Source organism: Sphaeramia orbicularis, chromosome 4, assembly GCF_902148855.1.
Source record: "Sphaeramia orbicularis chromosome 4, fSphaOr1.1, whole genome shotgun sequence".
Taxonomy (NCBI): Eukaryota; Metazoa; Chordata; class Actinopteri; order Kurtiformes; family Apogonidae; genus Sphaeramia; species Sphaeramia orbicularis.
Genome location: NC_043960.1, coordinates 13,520,694 through 13,545,000, shown reverse-complemented (window position 1 = coordinate 13,545,000; position 24,307 = coordinate 13,520,694). Strand labels below are relative to the sequence as shown.

Genomic DNA, 24,307 nt, shown 5'->3' with positions numbered 1-24,307 from the left:
AAGCGGTGGCTTCGGAAATGGACCGTACCAACTAGGACAGAGGGAGACGCGCTGAAAATATCGACAGTCTTAAGCTCTTACAAATTAAATTTGGTCTTTTTCGACATTTGACGTGGAAATCCTCTGTCCACGCCTTAAACAGCTCCGGATGAGTGGGTTTAATAGGTGATGGGAGTGTGTGTGTGTGGCACCCCCTCTGTGCAGATCCCCCCTCCTGTGGAAGCCGTAGTGTTTCGGCGTGTGGCTGGCTGGCTGGGGCTGTCATCCTGCCTCACCGCCCGGTTTTTTGGAGAGGAGAAGTTGGCAAAGGGATGTGACTGCGATGATGGCGCTGCAGCTGAAGAACGGGGATGCAGGGTACTACCAGAGTGCAGAATATTGCAGAAATTTCACTTCGCCTCCTGTCAACTACGGTGACAGCAGCCATTATCTTGCCCGCTTACCAGGTAAGGACTGAGGGCTTGCCTTGTAGGGTCTCCCCTCTGACTGGCAGCAGCATTAATGCGCTAAACGCACAGGGATGGATGGGAGGAAATCTAACCAGAGGTATTTGCAGATGTAGCCCACAGAGGGAGGTGGGTGTTGAAACCGGTTGTTCCTGCTGTCATCATCATAATGTCATGAAGGTGCACCAGCCACCATTCTGTAAGAGTATGGATGCTGCTGATGCAAAAAATCTGAGGCTGTCGAGAATACCAGTGGTTTCTAGGAAGATTAAAGCTCATGCTCCGGGGTGACTTCAGGTTGGAGCGGATGTTTGACCAATGCTTTGAGCTCCAATGCAATGGTCACTTTCATGTCTGGAGTCATTTCATTCTAGCAGGTGAAGACACTGAATGCTCCCCTTTTTGCACAGCTGATTGGGACATGTGGCAGTTTTACACTGAGGGTTCATTTATGGACACCTGCACATTCACTGCAAAAGCTGGTTTTCTTGTTACAGCCAGTGCACAGTAGCTATATATATATATATATTATATATATATATATATATATATATATATATATATATATATATATATATATATGTGTGTGTGTGTGTGTGTGTGTGTGTGTGCGTGTGTGTGTGTGGCATTGTCATTAGGAAGTTGATTAGATTTGTAGAATGATCACTTTGTAATATCCATATGATCAAACTGGCAGCTGTCGTCATCACTCACATTTCACATTTCGATTCTTGACCTATGCGACATGCACTGAAATCAGACTCTGAATTCAAGGCAAAGGTTACTGTAAGTGCTTGAAATTTAATAGTACTGGAAAGCAGCTAATTATTAAATTAATTCAAATTCATTTAAAATGTTCAATTTGGTCAAAGTATGAAGCCACAGCAGCACGTTTATCCAGTTTTTATCTGTTGTCGCAAGTTACTCATTTTATCATTTATCACAAAATAGTTGCAAGTGGAAATATACATTCTGTGATCACATGTTCAAAAAAATGCAAGTCTATTCATTTAATGCTCAAATAGACCAGATAAGGATTCATTATAAAAAACAAAAAAATTCTCCAATTAACTTTTAGGAAGGAATGATGAAAAATGTATCTCTATGCTGTTCAGTTTCTTTGCATTTCTATGAGATTGATTGGATACATATTAAAAACTTCATATTCCTTGAGAATTGCTTTTGTCTTTTTGCAGACTGTGCAGTTATTCTTAAAAAGAATCAAAAAAATAACTAATGTTTAAGTGGCTGGATATGTTTGGCCATGAGAGATGGGATATTTCCTTGTCTTGCAATTTGTTTTCTATATGAAGGAACAGACAATATATTAATCGATAGTGGTGTGATGCAGTGAATCCTCAGAGTGGAAGACCACTCAGTTTATGTAAATAATTAAAGTTAAGGCACTTCCATTGACATGAATTCTCTTTTGTTGTAGTGAGATTTCATGAAATTCAGATTTTGGTGCCACAAAGAGATAAAAGTCCAGTACATGAGGTTGAAAGTACAGGACATTTAGACGACCATTGCCCAGTGAAGCAGATGGAATAAGTGCAAGAGGCATGTGCTTCTCATCGCTCCATAATTGATGTGACACAACACAACGCAGTACGGCAGGAGAAACTCTAGAGAAAATGAACACTTGGCCTATTTAAGAGATTCTCAGTGGAGGCTGTTAGATTATCGAGCTTCAGGACATAAGTTTGATTTCTGAGGTAGTTTCAAGTAAAACCAAGTGGGACTTAAGTTTTCTCTCTTAAACATCTCTGTGCTGTCAGTCCTCGGATCAGCAGCCGCTTCCTGCGTCACTGCAATATTAGCCATGATTTTGACTTGTAAAGTTGATTGCATTCTCTTCATAACCTCATATGCAAAAGATGTTTTTTGCCTACTGACAAGGGCCACTGCTTGTCAGTAGTTTTACACATGATTCAGCGATATAGCCTTCATTTTGTAGGCCTGGTCTCAAAGGAAATACACAAAACTGACCTTGACCCATTTGTGTACATTTAGTGCAGCTTATATTAAAACAACGCAAAGAAAAGATTATTGTCCTGGTTATGTCAGAACAGAAGACAGCATTGGAAAGATTCTCAGTAAAAAGTGAAGCATTGATCTTGCCTGTATTAGATGTTCAGACGTATAATCAAAGCTGCTCCATTCTCTGTTGTGATGTTCTTGGATCAAGACGATAATCAGAATATCTTTTTTCCCGTGGATAGGAAGAACATGTGTTGCTCTTCTACATTGTACATGCAAAGATTTGAGGTAATTATGGGCCATCACTGTGAAATTTACATCCCTCCTAGTAAAAGCTAGTGTTCGTAAAAGAGCATCATAATTAAGTCTGAATTCCCTCAGAATAAAACATGAATCTGTAACATGCCAGGAACATTACAGGGTATGAAAATAAGAGCAGCTGCTACACTGGGACAAACGCCGGGGACAAACCAAAAATGACTTTACCCTGTACCCTCAAAAAGTACCTCAATTACGTGGAAGAAGGGCTGTGTGATATGATGAAATCTCATATCCATAGTATTACTCCTATTGATCGTAATATAGTACATTTGAGTAAATTTAACAACAGTTTAACCAACAAATACAATATCTGTAATGTTTGACACAATTTTTTTACGTAATTGCTAGAAGAGGGTTTTTTTTTTGCACTGTAATTTTCAACATTGATTTTCTGGACTTGATTTTGTTTTCATGCAATTAAACAAGACTTTGCACTGAAACAGATCCACTCCCCAAACTGTCATCCAAAGAATAAAAAAATTCAAATATATAAAAAATACTTTTGTACAGTGTATAATTACAACAAAATAATGACACTGATGAACACCTATAGTCACTGGGGCTGTCAAAATTAATGCATTAATGTGGATTAATCCATCGTCATGATGAATATGATTAAAATTTTAACGCCATTAACCCATCTGTAGCACAAAATGACTCTGAATGTCTCTGGCAACGCAATTCAGGCAGTTTGTACATCAGTCAGGGATTCTGCTAGCACTTCGGCTAACGTATTGCCCAGCTTGTGACAAACACATTAATGCATATATATTCCCGTCTTTCTTGAGTCTGTTTGCTCCTGCTAATATAGATTGAAAATGAATGATATTTAATCGTGATTAATCAAAATTAATCCACAGCAACCATGTGATTAATCTGATTAAAAATTTCAGTTGTCCCTTTAGGGGTTGGGGGGTGGGAAGAGTGCACAAAGGAGAATTGCAAAATGTAAGACCCAGTATCACTAAGTTTATACTGTATCTGGATGATTTTCTTCTGTGAAATAACAAGATATTAAAAAAAAAAAAAACATGTATCGTTTGACAGCACTTACAGTCATATTCCACAGTCGGTGGTACGGTGGTGCAGTGGTTAGCACTATCCCCTCACAGCACAGCAACACCTTCTGTGTAGAGTTTGCATGTTCTCTGTGTATCTGCGTGGGCTCACTCTGGTTTCCTCCCACTGTCCAAAGACATTGCACCTTAATAGGTTAAATGGTGAATCTAAATCATCTGCAAGTGTGAATGTGAGTGTGAATGGTTGTTTGTATGTCATCTCACTAATGAACTGGTGACATGTGGCTATTTGTACATTTTAATTGTGATGTTTTGTTACCTGCCTTGGGACTACAGATGAAAATGAGTATTTTGCTGTAATCCAGCATACTTGCATCTGATGTTGTTCAACACAGATGTTCATTAATGTGCACTGACCTTATCTGTCCTTAATAAATATTACCTTAATGAGAACTGAGTGGTTCAGAAAGATGGATGGATGGATATTACACAGCCCTTCTTGTACTTTGTTGCTGCATAAATAGGATTTATTGTCCCACCTGTTCTCTGTGGCTTTTTGACATTCTTGCAATGTTGCCATTTTTGCTTATGTTGTTATATTTTAACTGTTTTATTTATTTGATTTTATTCTTTCTTAATGCTTTGATTATTTTATTCGCTGTGCTTTTAGTCTTCTGTACAGCACTTTGGCCCACTGTGGTTATTTCTAAAGGGCTTATAATAAAGTTGGATTGGATTATTATCACCCCAAACCTTAAATTTCAGTACCCAGTGTACAAGACAGTCTTCTGTTGGTAACTGTGTGTATCTATTCCTATGGCTGTCAGATGTGTTGCTGAAGTCATTATACCATAGATGTCTTGATAGCAACGAGTTTCGGGTAATCTTCTGCTGATGACTTCAAAAGCAACTACCGCCCAACGTGGGGCTCGAACCCACGACCCTGAGATTAAGAGTCTCATGCTCTACCGACTGAGCTAGCCGGGCTGGTGATCCTCTAAAAAGGGTCTCATGTGTCAGATCATATGTCATGACCCTTGACTGAGACCCTGTAGGCACTTAAGAGTAATGATCAGTCACAGACTCTATGTCTCAGCTATTTTAAGGACTATGTTTTTTATTAGGTTGTATTGTGTAAACAGCCCAATTGTCGCCTGTAGGGTACTAGGAGGGTTTTTTTTTTTCTTTGTTTTTATTGCAATTTTGTTTTTCATTCAATAGAACAAGCAGTGTCTTCAAAACTAGACACACAACAAAACATACATGACAGCTCTTACATAAGAAATGAAAACAGTATAATACAGAAGGTGGTAGGTCAGACTTACAGTGTACAAGAGTCACATTTATGCATAACATTCAAGTGTACAACAGTCCTTTTAACAGAGTGGAAGAGAGGTCCGATCTGATATAGTCCAAAAATGGGCACCACACTGTAGAACTGATCTACACTGTCATGTATAATATCGGTAAGATATTCTAGGGCAGTGGTTCCCAACCTTTTTTGGCTCCTGACCCTATTTTAACATCACAAATTTCTGGCGACCCCAGACATTCAAAACAGAGACTTTTTTTTTTTTTTTTTTTTTTTGCTAAAATCAATTTGTTTTTGATCATGTAATAGTTTGCCATACTATGTTCCAAATAAGCATTAATTTTAGACAACATTTAGTTTCTATAATGCATATTATATAAGGACAGAGGCAGAAAAGTCAGGTGTAGATTACTGCACAAAGTGAGAATTTTATTTTCCTTGGTCAGGATATGTACAGTCAGTTCAGCTTGTATTTACAAGGCTGCACACTAATACTGAACAAACAATAACTCAAACTATGAATTATGAAAGAGCTGCAGCATCTGAAACCGACCACATTGAACATTTGACAGATAAACAGAACCACAGAGTTTCAGTTTCAGCTTCACAGTTTGTTATGTCTTTATGTATTGTGATTGTCTCTCTCAACTCGCCATATATTTTTTTTTATTAGTAAGTTTTGATTTTATTTTCATCAATTACTAGAAATTTCAGGTGACCCCATTTGAATTCCAGGTGACCCCATGTGGGGTCCCACCCCGAGGTTGAAAAACCCTGTTCTAGGGGGATCAGTTCAAAAATTATTTTGCGCCAACCACAGACCGAAGGAATCTTGTCACTGACCCACTGCAAAAGAATATTTTTCCTAGCTGCAAACATTACAATATTATACAGTCTTTGCCGGCTGCTGTTTTCACATATTTACTTGGAAGACCCAGGATCAAGGACATGGGGTCCTTTTGTATATCAGTATGAAAGGTTATTAGTGTTTTTTTCTGTTTTTTTTTCAACACAGCAATATCCTCAATTGTGATGCATTTCCATTGATTACTTGTTAAGTAAAAGGATAGTAAATAACACGTGTATAATGTTTGTAAAATGCTAATAAAAGGGAGAAGAAGAGTAGGATGTAAATACTGAATTAAATGAGGCTTGTATGTGCCGTTACACAGCCATAGCCTATTGAGTGCTGCTGCTGCTGTGTGTTTGTTTAATGGGGCATTTAAAGCCTAAAAAGGTCAATGGTCTTTTGTGCTGATAATTGCTGTGAGCTTTCTGAGCTGAACGCTGTTGGTTACAATCAGGTCGGAAGTGTCCCCCAGAGCCACTACTGCTAAGATTGATGATCTGCAACGTATGTGGAACATGCCTCCTTCTGGACTTCATGATATTGATTGTTAAGCACTGAGGAGATGAGTAATGAACTACAGGTCTTATTAGTCTGATAAAACAGCAGCAGAAAGGTCGGCTTTCTGAAATATTATTTCATAAAGGAAGTTCTTGCACCTTTCAGTCCTGCCATTATCTTTTAATGGGGTCTACAGAGAATCAGTTTGCTCCAATTATAGATGCTTATCGCAGTCATTACATACTTGCTTTTTCTTTTACTCATATTTGATGCTAAATTCAGATTTAGTTCAATCCATTCAAGAAATATAAAAAAAAAAAACATAGTGAAAAATAATACACTGTATACAAAGCATTACTCATGTGACATATGGCCTTTTTTTTAATGACATAACTACGGATGGCTTATTTCTCATTACAGGTCACATAAAACATCAGCAATATCCACTACAGAACAGTTACAGAAGTCATCCTGTCTGGAATTTCCCTCAGTAAATTCATTATGTCCTATTATTTTCTCTATGTCCTGTAACCTTTCGTGAATGAAGGTTAACCAATATTTTAAGCCACAGTCATGAGCATTTCAGTTTCACTCTATGTCCTGAAATACACATCTGCTTCATTGTGTTACTGCCTTTTTTTTTTTTAAGATAATTTTCCTTCTGTGATCCTCATCATTTCATCCAAATGTAAACAACTACTGTGGATTTTCAGGAAACAGTCTCTTCCTGTCTTTACGCATGACTGATCATTACATTATTATGCTGTTGCTGCACCGTTTCCAACAGTCTGCCAGGGTGTCTTTTCAGGTTTTCCTTTTACGAATATTCAGAGTTTGACATTCAGAAACATTTTTCAAGTTCTGTTTTACAAATTTGGAATGTCACTGCTATCTCTGTAGGGGATGTTTCAAACACATCTTATATTAACGTTTTAACGAAACACCGATCAGATGTGCAAATGATATATATTCACACAGAAGTCAGCCATTAATATTTTACCGCTGAAGAGTGAACACATCCAGCTCTGTTGACACACTCGCATGCTGTCTCGTTTTGCACTTGAGAGGACTATAGTAAGGTCAGCTTCTTGTGCAGCATACCTTTCTCCTGAGGTCAGACAGGCCAGGTGACAGATAGACAGCTAAACAGGGTGGACAGACAGAATGACAGCGAGCAGCAGTCGGAAACACAAACACCTCAGGGTGTTATTTTGGGTCTGTGAATCAGTGCCATCAGGCGTCCAATTGGATTCCAGATGAAAGCTTCCAGCACTGAGTTTTGACACAGCTGTTGGCTTATTACTGACCCGATAATATATTTAACACATACACACACACCCACATCACTTTGGAGGACGTAACATTGATGTGTATTAATTTCCTGCCAATTTATCCTCACTATAACAGCATACCTGTACCAAGAAAAGTGGTTCCTACATTTATTTTTTTTATGTCTTGATGAATGAATTGCTATGATATCTGCATTTTCTGTGACTCTTCCATCATCAAAACAATGTTGAATTATAATGAAAGTTAGATCATATAGATATCACCGATAAAAACATAATGTTGAAAATCGCTTCCAATACTAACACACTGCCACCAATGAAGAAACATATGAAAAAAACATTCCAATGCTAATGTACGGAAACACATGACTAACTTTTCCATTGTCAATACACTGTGGCTGTGTCCTTTATGTCTTGTATCTTTTACATCACCTTTTGATCATTTTTATGTTTTTCTTTTATCTAAATTCTTACAGAGAACATTTTAAATCTATTTTAACCATGCAAACGGACTCACATACCATATTATTGTTATGCATTTTACAAGTTTGACAACTGTCCCAATAAAAATAGTTCCATGATCTATTTTTGGTCCTGACCCTAAGTTTGAGAAAGATAGTACTTGTGATTAAAATGTTTTTTCCAGACCAGTTTTGATGGGAAAATCCTCTAGTCTAGTCTAATTCTAACTTTGAAGTAACTCATAAAGCTTCAGTGTGTGGCACCATTGGACAGAAATTTCAAAATTGCATTTTACTATATAACAATTTAAGTCATCCTAGAGGAAATAAGGACACTGTCCTCTTTTCTGAACTATTTTTTAGCTGAAGAGAATCTGTCAGTATGTTTTGATCACTCATAGATGTTTTCAGAGAAATGGGGGTAAATATTTGACTAAAAGTTGTAATTTCCACAGTTGCAATTCAGTCAGATGCCACACAACTGCTATACTCCATATGCCAACACAGAAGATTGGGAAAATGGCTTCACTTTTTCATAAGAATTTCTACACAGCAAAAAAGGTGTCTACAAACAAGATAAAAACACTAAATCTGAGGAAAAAGGTTCTCAAAACAAGTGAAATATCTGTGCATGCAGCAAGATAATTTCACTTGACAAGATTTCTTGAATTAAGATGGTTAGATCTAGAAATAAGCATCTAAATCTAAAGTTTTATTTGTTTTTTTTATCATGATAAGAACCAAATAATTTGCAGTGTATCTTTATATTTGGTTCTTGGTCTTGAACAGAGAGGAGAGAACAGCAGAAGGAACGTCTGTATTTTCAGATTCTGGCATTTTTTCCCCCTGATTTCAGCCCCTGCAGCTTCAACCTTCAATTTTATTATAATGACTTTTGCATTGTTCTCATCAGTGACTCTGGAAACAGATTTTGTCCCCATAACATGAGTAAAACTTGGCCATCCACATATATTCACACAGTTTGTCATTGAAAAGGAGCATCTGAGCAGCACAAATGATGCACAAACAACTTCAATCCACAAATGAGGCAGTTTTTTCTGTTTTCAGTGTGCATACAAACACACACTAATGCCTTCGATGTATACATATGAACACACATATACACAGTCACACAGCCGCATACACACTCAATATCATATCGCCCACTCAGTCACACCTCAGGCTGTAATCTCTTCTGATCAGAGAGGCTACAGGATTTTACTGTCGCCCTCTGTGTGTGCATATGTAACTTCCCGAATGCATGACCGCAGGCGCTGCAGGCTCAGCCTAATCTTAGTGATGCCCACTGGAGTGTGAAGCTCCTCTGTCTCAGAATATGTTTCCATTGGTCCGTCTCTTTACATCTCATCTGCCTCAGGACGCCAAAATAAATGCCTATACATAGTGTGTAATGTCAGTTTGATGAGCTCGCAACAACAGACAATATCCACTTCAGTCTGCAGTACAAATCAGACGGATTTATCAATAGCGTGACATGAAAATCACATAAGTCATGTTTGTTTGTCTCAGCATATTCCAAGAATTTAAGTAAAGACCGTGAAGAGGTTCAATAGTTTGGTGTTCATATGTATATTTAAACTGATTTTATATGCTGCAGTTAGTCCTTCTGTTTCTCCTTTTAAGGACAAATTGGCAAGACCTCATTTACAAAAATGTATTAAACATCCGAAAGACTTGATATGACTTTTACCATTTTAAGTAAAAGAATTAAATGAAGGGATCGAACTGTTTATTTGAACAGGGAGGATGAACTTTCAGAAGCATTCAGTGGAAAGATAAACCATTTTTTTTATGCATCTCAAGAATTTTAATCATCGTGGTTTCACTGTTTCCAGATAGTTCTGTTCGAATAGGAAACATTCATTTTAACCTAAACAGCTTTTCTGCACTCCTACACATTTGAACACATTCTTACAAGGGATCAGCCAGGATGCTTGGAACTGATATATACATTTGCGGTGAAAAAAAAAAAAAAATCTCGAGTAACAAAGCTTCCAATACCAAACTTTGTTGAAATGCCTTTCGGCTAATCGTCATCAAGTAAGGAAAGCAGATTGCAGCAATATTTACTGTGTTTTTGCATTGAATTTGAGGGATAAGCACAAGTCAATAACAAGATATTCTTTTCTCATTTCAGCGTCCATCGGCTATTACTCACGATGTAATCAATGAGATAGTGCCGTGGGCCAGGCCTCTCTACAGACACAGACAGGCAGCTGCACTATAGCAAAACAGCACAGATCTTTTAATATCAGATGAATGCGGTAAACTATAAAAACACTGAATATCTGATATGAAAATGTCCCAGGCTGATAACAACTCAACCCTTAATTAATATAAATTTTGTACACTCTTAAGTACATGAGGCTGAAAAAGTAATCGTTCTCACTAATTCATCCTTGTATATTTCTCATGATCTTATCTGGATACAGCTCATACAGTAATGTTTACAGCACTATTAAGTCCCACTATAAACTCTGTGCTCTTTTAAGTCTGAAATGCCACAAGCTGCAAATGAAGAGTTCTTTTTTGGGTATTACTGTAGCCGTGTCTTTTTTAATCAACACTGACTTTCTCATTAATGCTATTGACTCTTTGTGAAAGGAATGCATTTAATTCGTCATGACTGGCTGTGGTTATGAAATCATGTGCGTGTTCCCTACCTTTAATTGCCTTAAAGTCTGCAGTGCCGGAAGTAACACTGTGATCCTTTAATTAAGTCGAATTAGTAACACTAAACTGGAAACATACCTGCAAGTCAAGGTTCTACACTCAAAGGCAAGTAAGAGTAAATAACTATTATCAGCAAAGTGCAGTGTCACTGTTTTATCATTACATATGATGTTTTTTTTTATTCATATTACTGCCTGAAGTGTGTGTCACATTTTATTGCTGTACGTGTTGATGATTGAGCTCATTTGAACCAGTGCGTCATATTCTATAACGAGGTGTCAAACTCATTTTACTTCAGGGGCCACATTCAGCCCAATTTGATCTCAAGCAGGTGGACTAGTGAAATAATAGCATAATAACCTATTAACGATGACAACTCCAGCTTTTTCTCTTGTTTTAGTGTGGAAAAGTTAAATTACATTATGAACATTTTAACATTTACAAACTATTCTTTCGCAATAAAAGCTGAATAACCTGAACAGTCATGTAGAACTAGAAAAATAAGTGCAACTTTAACAATATTATGTCTTGGCTTATCGTTTCAGGTTTGTATTTGTTCAGGTTATTTTCACAAGTTCATCCATGGGCTGAACTAGACCCTTTGATGGACTGGTTTTGGCCCATGGGCTGTGTTTGACACCCCAATAATAGAATAGAATAGAATAGAATAGAATAGAATAGAATCTTTATTTGTCACATGACAATGATGAAGACAGTGAAATGGGAGCTGCGACAGGCCCTGATTGTGCAAAAAACAGGTGTAAATAAAATAAAAAAGATCTGAAAGATATAGGATCATCATATGTTTGGAGCATCAAAGAATCACATGTCTGTAAAAAGTCAACTTTTAATGAGCTCAAAAAAAAACACCCTTTTTCAGCTTTTTGATGGTGTATTTTCCTGTTTTGTAAGCATTCATCCTTATGTTTGTAACAAAGGTGGTACATATCTCTGATTGGACATGAAGAGAATGAAAAACTGTAATCTGATAGATAAAACTAAACTAAACTAAAACTGTTCAGTAAAATGTGCAATATTTGCCTTTCAGATGTAGTTGAGTACAAGTATAAAGTAGTGTAAAATACTAGAATACATTACATGCAATTAACCCTATAAGCATCAAAGTCACAGCTTTTTGAAATGTTGATATCATAGCTGAATATAAAAAAATAAAAAATAAAACACAGGCGCCTAAAGGGTTAAAGTATGTATTTAAAGTTAATGGGTGCACTCCTCTGCTGAAAGTCTGATGTGTACCCTCCTCTCCCCAGTGCCAGAGACCATGTTAAAGCCTCCCCTGAGCCTCTTCACCCATCCCCAGCAGCCCTTCCATCACATCGACTCTCTGCATCAGCTCGGACCACCACCTATGGCACCGACCCAGCCTCTCTGTCCCCCACCCATAGCCCCTGCTCAGGCAATTGGACCTCCAACTATGGCCCCCACCCAGACTCTTGGGCCGCCTCCGATAACTGCTACACACACTTTAAGACCTCCACCCATAACCCCAGCGCACACATTAGGCCCTCCTCCAATGGTGCCTGCTCAGCCTCTGGGACCTCCTCCAATGGCACACACCTTGGGACCCCCCCATGTTGACCACACAAAAACAATGGTACCTCCATCCATGGACCTCACACAGCCACTGGGACCTCCACATCTAAACCCTGCACAAGCACTGGTGCCCCCACCTGTTGTGGCGCCCGGAGCTGGGCACTTCCCCCTCCCTCCCAGCCCCCTGTCCTCACCTCCCGCTCCAGGTCCAGACCCCTCACAGCTTCTGCCAAGACCACCAGGACCGGCCCTCATCCCTGCCCCAGTGCCAGGCCTCATCCCTGGTCCTGTCCCAGACCAGGCAGCCCCAGCCAGTGAGCAGCCCCAGGAGGAAGGCTCTCCACTGGGGATGGAGGAGCAGGAAGACTCTCTGGGGCTGGAAGAACTGTGTAAACCATTGTACTGTAAACTCTGCAATGTTACCCTCAACTCGGCCCAGCAGGCTCAGGCTCACTACCAGGTCAGTTAAACATGCATGTGTTTTAACATAAACTATGGATGGTTTCAACATTTCTGAATAAAAAATACATTTCATATACACGTGTATAACATTTTTATTGTATTTTAGCTGCTAGTGTTGCTTCTGGAACAGAATCAGGTTATAATAACAACCATGTTTCTCAGAAAAGACATCATTAAACATTTGATAGTTAGGTTTCTGTACTGAAAGCATAAAAGAAAGATATCAAAGCTTGGTTTAATCCAGAAGAAACTTCACAAAGGTGTGACATCAATGACTCACTATTAGGGATGGGCCAAAATATCAATACAGGAATGTATCATGAGGCATAGAAGATATATTGCATTGTACTTCCACCAGATCAGATATCAGTATTTTTATTAAAATATGCAGGTGTTCTACAGCTCTAGAGTCACTCCTTGAAATGATAGCACACGTTGCAGTGTGAGTATCCATCATTTCATCTCAGTTGTAAAATGTGAAACAGATACCACAGTGCAGTGGATAAATGTATAATTACTGCTTTTTTCACCCTTGGTGTTTTTTTTCCTCAGACGTCATGATGTGTCTAAGATGACTGTCTTGCAATGTATCAAGTGTCTCCTAATTGCTTTACCACGATACTGTCATGATAACCGTGACCCCCACCCCTAGTCACATTTTATATATATATATATATATATATATATATATATATATATATATATATATATATATATATATATATATATATATATATATATATATATATATATGTATATGTGTGTGTGTGTGTGTGTGTGTATATATATATTTATATATATATATGTGTGTGTGTGTGTGTGTGTGTGTGTATATATATATATATATATATATATATATATATATATATATATATATATATATATATATATATATATTTCAGCCAAGTCAGTGGAGATAATACATACATGAGGTTTACAAAAACATACAGTGGCAACATTTTATCCTGGAAAATGAGTTAATTAAAAGCCCTGACATATAATATCCTTATCTATGTGTCTATGTAGGGGAAGAACCACAGTAAAAAGCTGAGGAATTTCTACGCAGGCAGTCAGCAGCCACCAGCCATCAGGATCCCAGAAGCCCTTGAAGCAAATGGCCAGACAGCTCTCAACTCAGGATCCAGCGACAGTGACACAGGCAGACAGGTCAGACTTAAACTCAGCATCAGCAGCAGACTAATAAGCAGCACAGTGTTGGTTGAGGGGGTGGAAGTGCTGCTGCTGAAGTGAGCAATCTGCTATTAGACATTATATACCTCTGAGGAGGTGGAAAGGAACTGCAGAGTCACTCTGCTTCATTTGTTCAGTGTAAATGTGTGTCGTCCTTAGAATAATTTCCTCTCCTTAGTCATTCATGTGAAATTAAAAAAAAAAAAAAAAAAACCTAAAATGCTGTTTCCTCTATTGCCGATAGAGGGACGTTATTATCCCCATGGGGAAATTCAATCTGTATCTATCCCAATACACGAAGCACTCAGCACTGGCATTAGTACCGAGCACATTAGGCGCAGTGAGCTTCCACTGAATGTACTCTGGGACCAAGTACAGTTCTTCAACACTACCTTGGTCCAGGGAACTTGCTGACAGGAGAATCAACCTATTTATAACCTGTTTGTGATGGCTGACGAAACCAGTGGAACTGGAGAAATCAAGAAAATCCAAGACAGAAACACCCCAGTGCAACTGGGAATCAAACATGGAACCTTCCAGCTGTGAGACAGAATTGCTGACCACTACAACACTACCCTGAGTGACCGTAAACTTACTGCTATGCCCACATCATATAAATACAATCTCAAGCCAAGTATACACTGCTATTTTGTACCATCCCAGACAACAAGGACAAAACGTAGTAACGCCTTTGGTTGTGAAAAAAAAAGTTGGTCCTACATCACACAGATATTTTAGTTTGCCCGTATACCAGTGTAACTGCAGCGATGACCTTCATCTACGTAACAACCATTAGGAACTCAGCATGAAATGATGCATAGATCAGCACATCTAAATTTAGCTAAATGCTAAATGTAGCTAAAAAAGGCTACTAACCTGAACAGTCTTTGTACAGTTGTCATCCCATATTGGCCTCTTTACCACAGTTGCAACTGGATGCTTTTATGCATTCTTCTATTCCCTCACAAGTTTGGAGGTTTTACTGAATATGTTTGCATCGTTTACAACTAAAGCGGCCCATGTCGATGTGCACTGATGGTATTTTGTTCTTTACCGTTACCTTCTGTAGATTGTAGTCTGGGATTCAAAAATCATCACACAATCTGTATAGATGTTCCATTGATCTTTATTTCGATCATGTAAATGATGATTTAAAAACAGAAATGCAAATAAATGTTAATCAAGAAAATGAGAACGAAACAAAATGATAACTTAAAACTGAAACGTCTTAAGCCTCAAAATTTACATGAGCAAAAAGGAGTAGGAAGAATTATAAACTTATCTAATCCTACCCCTTCAAACCTTTCCATGCTTACTGAAAACAACACTGTCCCAAATTTATCAGCAATTTTGAAAGATGTACATTTAGTCACTCATCCATATTACAACACATTCAACAACACATTACAAAATTGATATCCAAATAACAAACAAACAACTTATGGAGTTTATTTATCAGTGTGCCTCTGGAAAATCACTTCTTCCATCCAGGTTTACTAGATCCATGTTACTTTGTGGTTGCTGATAAACTTACAGACTTAGATCCCTAATCTTTAAATACTGCAATGATGATATGATTTGTAATAAATAAACAACTTTCAGACAGGGAGGGATTTAATGTTGGATTGACATCTTTAATTGGATTCTGTGAGATGTGACTCTTCTGTTATACATAGAAGCAACATGTAAGTTCCCATAACTGAGATAATATGGCCTCACTTTTCCTTATTGTTATGAAATGTCATCAGGTGATATATATTTTACTTTGGTATGTAAAAAAAATTATTTTTACCATGCATTGCAGTGTAATCAGTCTGTTGCACTGCATTTATTGCACATGTTCATCTGAAGCTGACAAGTAAAATAGCCAGCGAGTACTACTTAATCATGCACTGTCACTATCTTTACTTTAAAGAACAAAAATCCCTTTCACTGATGTAAATGTTCTCCTAGTCTTATTTGGAGTTCAATTTAGAGTCTTTATTTGTCAGTATATAATTTACATGCAACACAGACTGAAATTCACCCATTGCATTTATCTCGTCACTTTCTCGAACACCACACACTGCAAACTAGGAGCAGTGGGTTTCTATGTCAGGCACCTGGGGAGCAAATGGGAGGTTAAGTGCCTTGCTCAACAGTACAACAACCAGTAATTTCTCTGCTGGTCCTGGGAATTGAACTGATCACAAGCCTATTCTCCAACCGTCCAGGCCACACATTACTGACCCCACAGAAGCATGAAGCCACTGTCAAAAGTGGGATATGAACCCACACCTCTAGTTAGAGACTGCGACCTGAACACAGCACCGTAGACCGCTCAGCCATTGTGATTTATAAAAAAATTTAGGCTGCTGGCTATAGCATTTACCACACTCTTAGCCTAAAGGTTGATTCTACTTAATTGGAAGGTCTCCCATCCCCCTTCATCTGTCCGGTGGGTACGTGAGGTGCTTTACAGTCTTAAGGTTGAAAAGTTGAGATTCTCTCTTAGAGGCTCAATTAAATCATTTCATACTACTTGGGATCCATTTTTACGGTATTTCGATTCTTTAAATTTTCCTCAGAATATAGATGATTAAACATCATTGAGAAAGAGGGGAAAGGAGAGGAAAGGAGGGAATGAGAAATTATGTGTAGTCTTTTCCTTTCTTCTCTTATTTCTGTGTGCTATACTACCTTTTTTTTTATGTTTGTTTTTACTTTTATGATTTGAGTTCCTTTATCATTATTTATGGTTTCTGTTTTTGATTTTCTTTTATGTTTTTCCTTATTTATTTATTTATTTATTTATTTATTGGCCTGTGGGTTGGGTGGGTGGGAAGGGATGGGTGTTGACAGTCAGATATGTCATTCTTGATTGCGCATTGACTGTTACAAATTGATATAACCTCTGTTGTGTTCATTGAAAATGTTCAATTAATATACAGGGGTTGGACAAAATAATGGAAACACCTTCACCTCAAGATGATAATGCCCCAATCCATACAGCTAGAATTGTTAAAGAATAGCATGAGGAACATTCTAATGAAGTTGAGCATCTCGTATGGCCGGCACAGTCCCCAGACCTCAACATTATTGAGCATTTATGGTCAGTTTTAGAGATTCAAGTAAGACGTCGATTTCCACCGCCATCGTCTCTAAAAGAGTTGGAGGGTATTCTAACTGAAGAATGGCTTAAAATTCCTTTGGAAACAATTCACAAGTTGTATGAATCAATACCTCGGAGAATTGAGGCTGTAATTGCTGCAAAAGGCGGACCTACACCATATTAAATTATATTTTGTTGATTTTTTAAGGTGTTTCCATTATTTTGTCCAACCCCTGTAGTTGGAAAAAAATTAGGCTGCTAAACAAAGATTCTCGACCTAGCTTTTATTGCAGTCTTATCAGTTGCGCCGAATTCAATTGCATGATATTTGTTTTGTGAATAAATAACTTTCATCTGTGTATATTCCCTTCTTAATCAAAGGTTGTTCAAGGACTTCTATCCCTCCATCTCTACTCCTTCCTTATCTCCAAATTCCTTTCTCCTCTGTCTCACTGTTTACTCCAAAACTCCTTTCACTACAAACACTGTACTGCTTTGTCCTGTGTGTGCAGGCGTTGTATAAGGGAGCTACCCGGGTCATTTTGGCCACAGAGAACGACTATTGTAAGCTGTGCGATGCATCCTTCAGTTCACCGGCGGTCGCACAGGCCCACTACCAGGGCAAGAACCACGCCAAGAAACTACGGCTCGCTGAGGCTCAGCAGAACAATAACAACATGTAGGTTTGGGTAAAGACTTCTTTTTCCTAAAACAAAGGCTCCATTTAGCTTTACACATGTTGGGGAATTCTTTTGAAAGTTTCCTTATAGCCATTGTGTACTTCATGACCCGTGCTTACTGTAGATTTGGTACTTTACAATATTACAATGTTAATGTTGCACTAAATTACATTAAATTACATTGTAATTGTAAGTGTACATTGTATAGAAGTCTGTTTCTCAGTCTTACAGCCAGGACCCAACATGGGTTGCAATGTTTTTTTTTTACTGGATCACTTACTGGCAAAGGAAATGATATGTGAATTTATTTTCCTAATTAAAATGGAGGAAATGAGTTTTGCAGAAGAGTTTATAAAAATTGACCTCACCAATGTGAAATGCAGAGGAACGGCTGTAACGTAAACTGTAATGTAAAAGATGTAAAAAGATTATAGTGACTAAAAAGATACAAAAGGACATAAAATGACATAAAAATGAGACTTTCAGAGACTGTTTTGACAGTGGAAGAGTCAGTAAAAAATATACATCTATGGCAATTCATCACATGTTTCTTTTTTTTGTTGTTGTTTTAGGTGTCTTTGTTTGGTAACTTAACTTCGGAACAGACCAGAATTAGTGTAATCATTTCCTCCAAATACCCATAACTTCCAGTCCCACAAACTTATTTTCTACACCCCCATTGTTGTAAATTAAAAAAAAAAAACTGCAAACATCAAGTAAAGTAGTCCACTGATGTGTGAAAAGTGAAAAAGTACAGATTTTTGTGCATAATTTCAGTTAATGCTGGATTTTCTTTCAGTACTATCAATTTGATCTGGATATTTGGTCCATTTGTCACATGCTTTGTTCTGTATGTTTATGCTAATATATCAAAACAAAATGAAAATCTGCTATGAAAATGATGGCTGATAGGGCAAATGGATTAGACTCTTTAAATACAATTAATGTGTGGTTTGTCTCTTAATCCTGTGAAATGCTTTATAAACTGCTGCTCTAAAAGTTAAATTAATTCAACTTGTTTGCTATTTCATAACTGTAACCTAAATTATCATTACTATCAGATTGTGACTATTATCTGTTTGTTGTTTGTTATGTTCTGTATGACAAAATGAGAAATAACTAATAAAAACTGTCAAAAAAATGATGGCTGAAGCAAATTGCTGTGACTGGTGACAAATCAAAAATATGCCCCAAAATGACCAAATGCCATTTCTATTTCAGGGAAGGCAACAACGAGACTACCCAAAGAAGAAACAGGAAAGATGGAAATGAGTACAGACTGGTGAAAAACCGCCGCAGCCCACAGCTACCCACCGGCATGCCAGGTAAAAATGTAAAAATAAAAAAATAGAAACCTACAATAGCAGCATAAACTAAAATTACCATCCAGAGTCTCATGTACACAGCATCAATTATGTTAATAGTCTTTGTTCCTGATGGCGCCCATTGTTTCTGTTGAATTATCTTCACATTGCAGCCTAGTGGGGAACATAATGAGTCTGAGTATGGTTTATAAAGTGTGACATAATCTATAATGTTCTCTTCACATAAACGTACTGAGAGTCAGAACATCATTTTCCATTCTGATAGCTGACTGCGCTTTAGAGGACTCCCTGGAGGCAGAAGAGTCCAAGTATTTGGCTGCAGCTGCCTCAAGAGATACGGCGAAGAAAGAGTAAACATAATATTTTTAACAGTTTCATTGTGTTGGAGATAACCGTCACATTCTGGCATGTTTAAGTCACATTTTGATATTTACTTGGCACCTTAACTTTTCTGGGGTATTTCTAGTTGAATCTTCATAATTTTTATTTTTAATCCAAAAATTGCACATGTACAGGCTATTCTAAGATTTGTTTTGTTTCCCAGCATTTTGAAAAACAAAAAGCCATTTTTACTCTGTAGGTGTTTTGGAAAAGCTCACTTTACATAACGTGCATTTTTCCAGTGTTGCAACTCAGGCTGTGCAGTTAAGGACGGCGTTTTTGGCTGAATCCTTCTTTTCACTCCAGGCTGTTTCTGTCCTGTGTGCATGTGTCTCTATACTCACCTTTGTGTGTTTGTGAAAACAGATACACAGAGGGTAACGTCAGACTGTCTGCTGACGTCAAACAACCATCTCATTCTTGTCGTCTTTCACATTATCTCTTCACAGACAAAAAAAACAGCACCTCAGCTCAGGATAAAACAGGACAAATCAGAAGCCAGAGTCAATTCACTTTTTCTTCTCCCACTCTTAGCCTCATACATTCACACTACAACGTCCTGCTGATTTAATCAGTTTTCTTGATGGACAAACCCCAAAATAGCTGCACTCTCTCCTGCAGTTCCCTTCTCGTTGTCTTTTTATCTCTCTCCTTATCTCCTTCTCATTTTTCTGCTGTGTTAACACACACACACACAAACAAGCTATGCTCTTTTTTCAGTGATACACCTAGATGTAATCCTAGAGGACTTTTTGTGTGTCTGTGTATGTGTTGCACATAAAAAATAAGAAAACGCAAAAGTTCTTCTTTTCCAGCATCTCAACTCTGAGGATTTGAGCTTTGTCTCTACTTTAGTTTGATAATACAAGAATTTTGAAGACAGCTTGTGTTTATGAACGTCTGTTCCAGGTAACTGCAGGGTGTTTTTACAGACTAAACAATCACTTGGCAATGATCTGAGAACAGATTAGTCTCAAAAAATAATTTAACTATTTGTTTAACTATGAAAAATAAAAGTCATCTTTCTTTAGAGCCCAAATAAGAGGGGCCTGGAAGGGATTATTCAGGGTTTTTTTGTGAACAGATCAGCAGCAAATTGTATTTGATCCACCTGACATAAGTATGAAGGACTTCTCAAAACCACCAGACCCTTTTGACAAAAACAAATGGACTCTCTTAACCACATAGACCCCAGCTAGATACAGTCTAACTGATCATGCAGTGGTAAAACTGCTGTTTTTGACAAGGAAATCTAGTGTCATTGAACGAAGGGATGTAAAATATAAAATGTAGCTATAGACAGTTTGGGAGCAAACCTTTAAATAGGGAACATAAACACTGAATGTAGATGTATGTAGATTATGATGTAGAGTATTCCCAAACATCAGACCATAGGATTAGGGTTTGTTGAGCCATTTTTAATCCATATAATGTCTGTTGTTATAAATTTTGTTTATAGATTCCTGTATATATTATATTATAAATGTACTTATTTGTATAAATGTCAACAGCAGGATTGGTGTATTTTATTCAAGTGGTGAGGACCAAAGTGGAGCCATGGCTTAACTCAGTGTAGTGTCATTGACGGCCACTAGATCGTGGCTCTAAAACCCTCTGACACCCATAAACCTAGCACTGAACTTCTCTCCAAAAGCTATTCTTGTTTTCCAGGAGTAATTCTGCTCTCATTTGCAGATCACCTGCTGAATCTGTCTTTCAGAGACACTGTTCACTGAGTAAATCCTATGTTTTTTTCCTGGCAGACAGTTCAGCTGGAGTTGTGGTTATTAAGTTACACTAGAAAGACTATAAAATCTTAATGGTGATGTTTTACTACGACAGTAAGCTGGCATTTAGTCTTGTTCACTCATTATCCCAGCTCCACTTTTCTGTTAAAAGTATGGTCACTTCTGGTTCCAAAGGATCCACATAGCCATGATGGTTTCATCATTATCAATATGGTCACATAATGCAGTTTGCAGCTCAAAAAATATTTCAGTATGGAGTACCTCTTTACATTTCTTTAAGACAAACATTTAGTACAGTTGGGATGGGCAATATATCAAATTAATTCAGTTAATTGAAGTTTTTCTTTATGAAAATGCCTAAATGACAAAACTTAGATTATTCCTCTTCCCTTTTTTGCTCAACAAAAATTCAAAGTGCAGCATTTTTATGTCTTTGAAAGTGCAGCCTTTTTGCATCTTGCAATATATTAATTGTGAATGTGTTTGTCCAGTCATATATGGTGTATAATTTTAGTAAAGAAAGATAATTTTTTAATGTAGTATTATATTCATGTAGCCAGAAAACATTAAATTAAAATCATAAATTAGCTATAACATTGAAAAAAATCTAGATGTATTTGTTTTCCATATAGCCCAGCTCTATAGTGAAGAATAAAACAAAACTCAAATGTATTTACCTCCACCATGGAACAGCGGAGGTTATGTTTTCATCTGGGTTTGTCTATTTGTTTGTTTGTTTGTCTGTTGGTGAGATAACTCAAAAAGTTATGGATGGATTTTGAAGAAATTTTCAGGAAATGTTGATACTGGCACAAGGAACAAATGATTACATTTTGGTGGTGATCAGGGGGATGATCTGCCTTGGCGGAGGTCTGTGCTCTCCGAGTGCTTTTCTAATTTTTAATGTAGTGTACATTGATAAAGTAATTAATTACATTACTTGCAATACTTGTATCAAGTTAATTTATCAACTATATAAGCTAAACCTATAGCATAAAAGGTCCCTTGTTGACACTGATCTTGCATGAATGAGCATTAAAGTGTTCATCTGCCACCATTAATCGTATCCATCATGTCTGTCACTTCCTCCAGGACCCTACTACAACCCCAGACCGAGGCAACGCATCCCCAGGGATTTAGCCATGTGTGTGACTCCCAGTGGACAGTTCTACTGCTCCATGTGCAACTGTGGAGCCGAACAGGAGACAGACTTCAGGCAGCATCTGGAGAGCAAGCAGCACAAAGCTAAAGTGTCTGAGTTACGATACCGTAATGAGATGGAAAACCTGGGCTACAGCTAAAAGACAAGAGCAAGAAAAAAGATTAAGTGTAAAAGATTATAGAAAGTGAGAGAGTGTGAAGAGACAGTTCAAGGCCAAAGTATTGCTTTTAAGGAGTATATTTAGTGAAGGGATTATCCCAAATGGCTGTAAGATTTTGTTGCAATTCATTTGATATATGGATCAACCTCTCAAATCCTCAAGTGACAATGTAATTGGATTTAATAGGTTTATGTGACCCGGCTGTTATCCTCATGTTGAAATTCAGTCTGAGGAACAAAAACAGGGTGCAACATGAACATGAAACACAGAAACGTTGCTATTAAGTGAGTTTACACAACATAAAACGTCTTGAATTTCAAACTTCTTTTGGCCAAACTTTCCTTTAGGGCTTGAATGCAGCATCCTGACTCAGGTTACTGTAAATGCAAATGAACTGCAATGAAATCTTGTTCAGGCTGCAGGTAGTTAGTTAACTAGTTTTGTACAGAGAGAAAACAGGATAAACAGAAGGTCTGAGCCCAGTGAAAGAACAGAAATGAGATGGAAACTGCTGGTAAAGAAGTGAAAAGCAGATCAAAATGAAAACAATCATAATAGCGACGAGGTTTTAGTTTAAGGCCTTGTGTGTAAATCAGTCCTACAGGTATTTTTACAGTCTATGGAGGTAACATCTTCCAAACTTTAAATACTACCACAACCCAAATCACTATTTGCTGATTTGAAAACAAAGCACAACCAACAGATCATCCAGTACAAACAGTGTTACTTGAGTCTGATAGCCTCAGCCAACTCCGACCAGCTCTTTGGCATGTATCAGGCGAAAGGCTTTGCTCTGGCTAGCCTTGTTTGTGCCTTTGATGGGAATTAGGCTAAAGAATAAGCTTTGGCGAGCCATTTTGGCAGTTTAGTAGAAACCATCACCATGCCATCTTTCCTCAGAAATATTATGTAAATGTCCAAAAAATTACAACGTAGATGTAAATATTGAATAATACACACAAAGTTAAGTTAATGTAAGCCTATTGCATATTGTAAATATTCATAATCTATTTAATAATTATCAGGAATCTTGTACAAAAATGTGTGCACTGACTGAATGTCTACCTATCAGCACTGTATATCTGTGTCTGGATTTTACCGTGGGCCCTACATCTCCTTTCTTTTATCGGTAACTTTGGTACCAGTGATGTGTTAAAAACTGCTTGTGTCATCATCCCATCTTCGCTGGTGGACGACATGCCGGAGTTGTCTCTAAAGTTTCGACCGCTTTTGAGGCAGAGAACAAAGTGAATGTTGTTTTGACAGCCAGCCAAACTAGCATTGTCAGGAGGATGCATCGGAAATTCACAAGGGATGCATGCAACTGAAAGCATTTAACTCCAAACTTCTAATTAGATTGCAAACTGCAAATGAGAGTGCAAGTGAAAGAGCTTGTGTATGTTTCTGTTTATAGGACATATCATTTAATTCTCCCACTTAATTTTGATTCCCAAAGGGGACTTAAAGAGGTTTTACTGCAGCATAAATCAGCTGCAGTGAAGCTACGCAGATTTTTATCTGGATTTGCAGACAGCCTCTTTTTTTTTTTTGTTTTTTGTTTTTTGTTTTACCCTGTATGACCCAGGTCCAGCTGTTTTCCAATGTTTGGCTCATCCCAGAAAAGATCAGTTATATAATTGGTACCAAATTTGATTTTCCTGTTTCTATTTATTTGATTTCCTA

At 37.6% G+C, this 24,307-nt stretch overlaps 1 protein-coding gene and 1 non-coding gene across 2 annotated transcripts; one reads left to right on the top strand and one right to left on the bottom strand.

The window, feature by feature from the left end:
• Positions 1 to 276: 276 nt before the first annotated feature.
• Positions 277 to 23,053, top strand: LOC115418346 (zinc finger matrin-type protein 3-like). The gene is made up of 6 exons (XM_030132772.1): positions 277 to 446; positions 12,142 to 12,884; positions 13,913 to 14,053; positions 17,681 to 17,847; positions 19,070 to 19,173; positions 22,395 to 23,053. The coding sequence occupies exons 1-6, from the start codon at positions 323 to 325 to the stop codon at positions 22,601 to 22,603; spliced, it is 1,488 nt and encodes a 495-aa protein (XP_029988632.1). The 5' UTR covers positions 277 to 322; the 3' UTR covers positions 22,604 to 23,053.
• Positions 4,681 to 4,753, bottom strand: trnak-cuu (transfer RNA lysine (anticodon CUU)). Its single transcript has one exon. It is a non-coding gene; the product is annotated as a tRNA-Lys (tRNA).
• Positions 23,054 to 24,307: the final 1,254 nt, after the last annotated feature.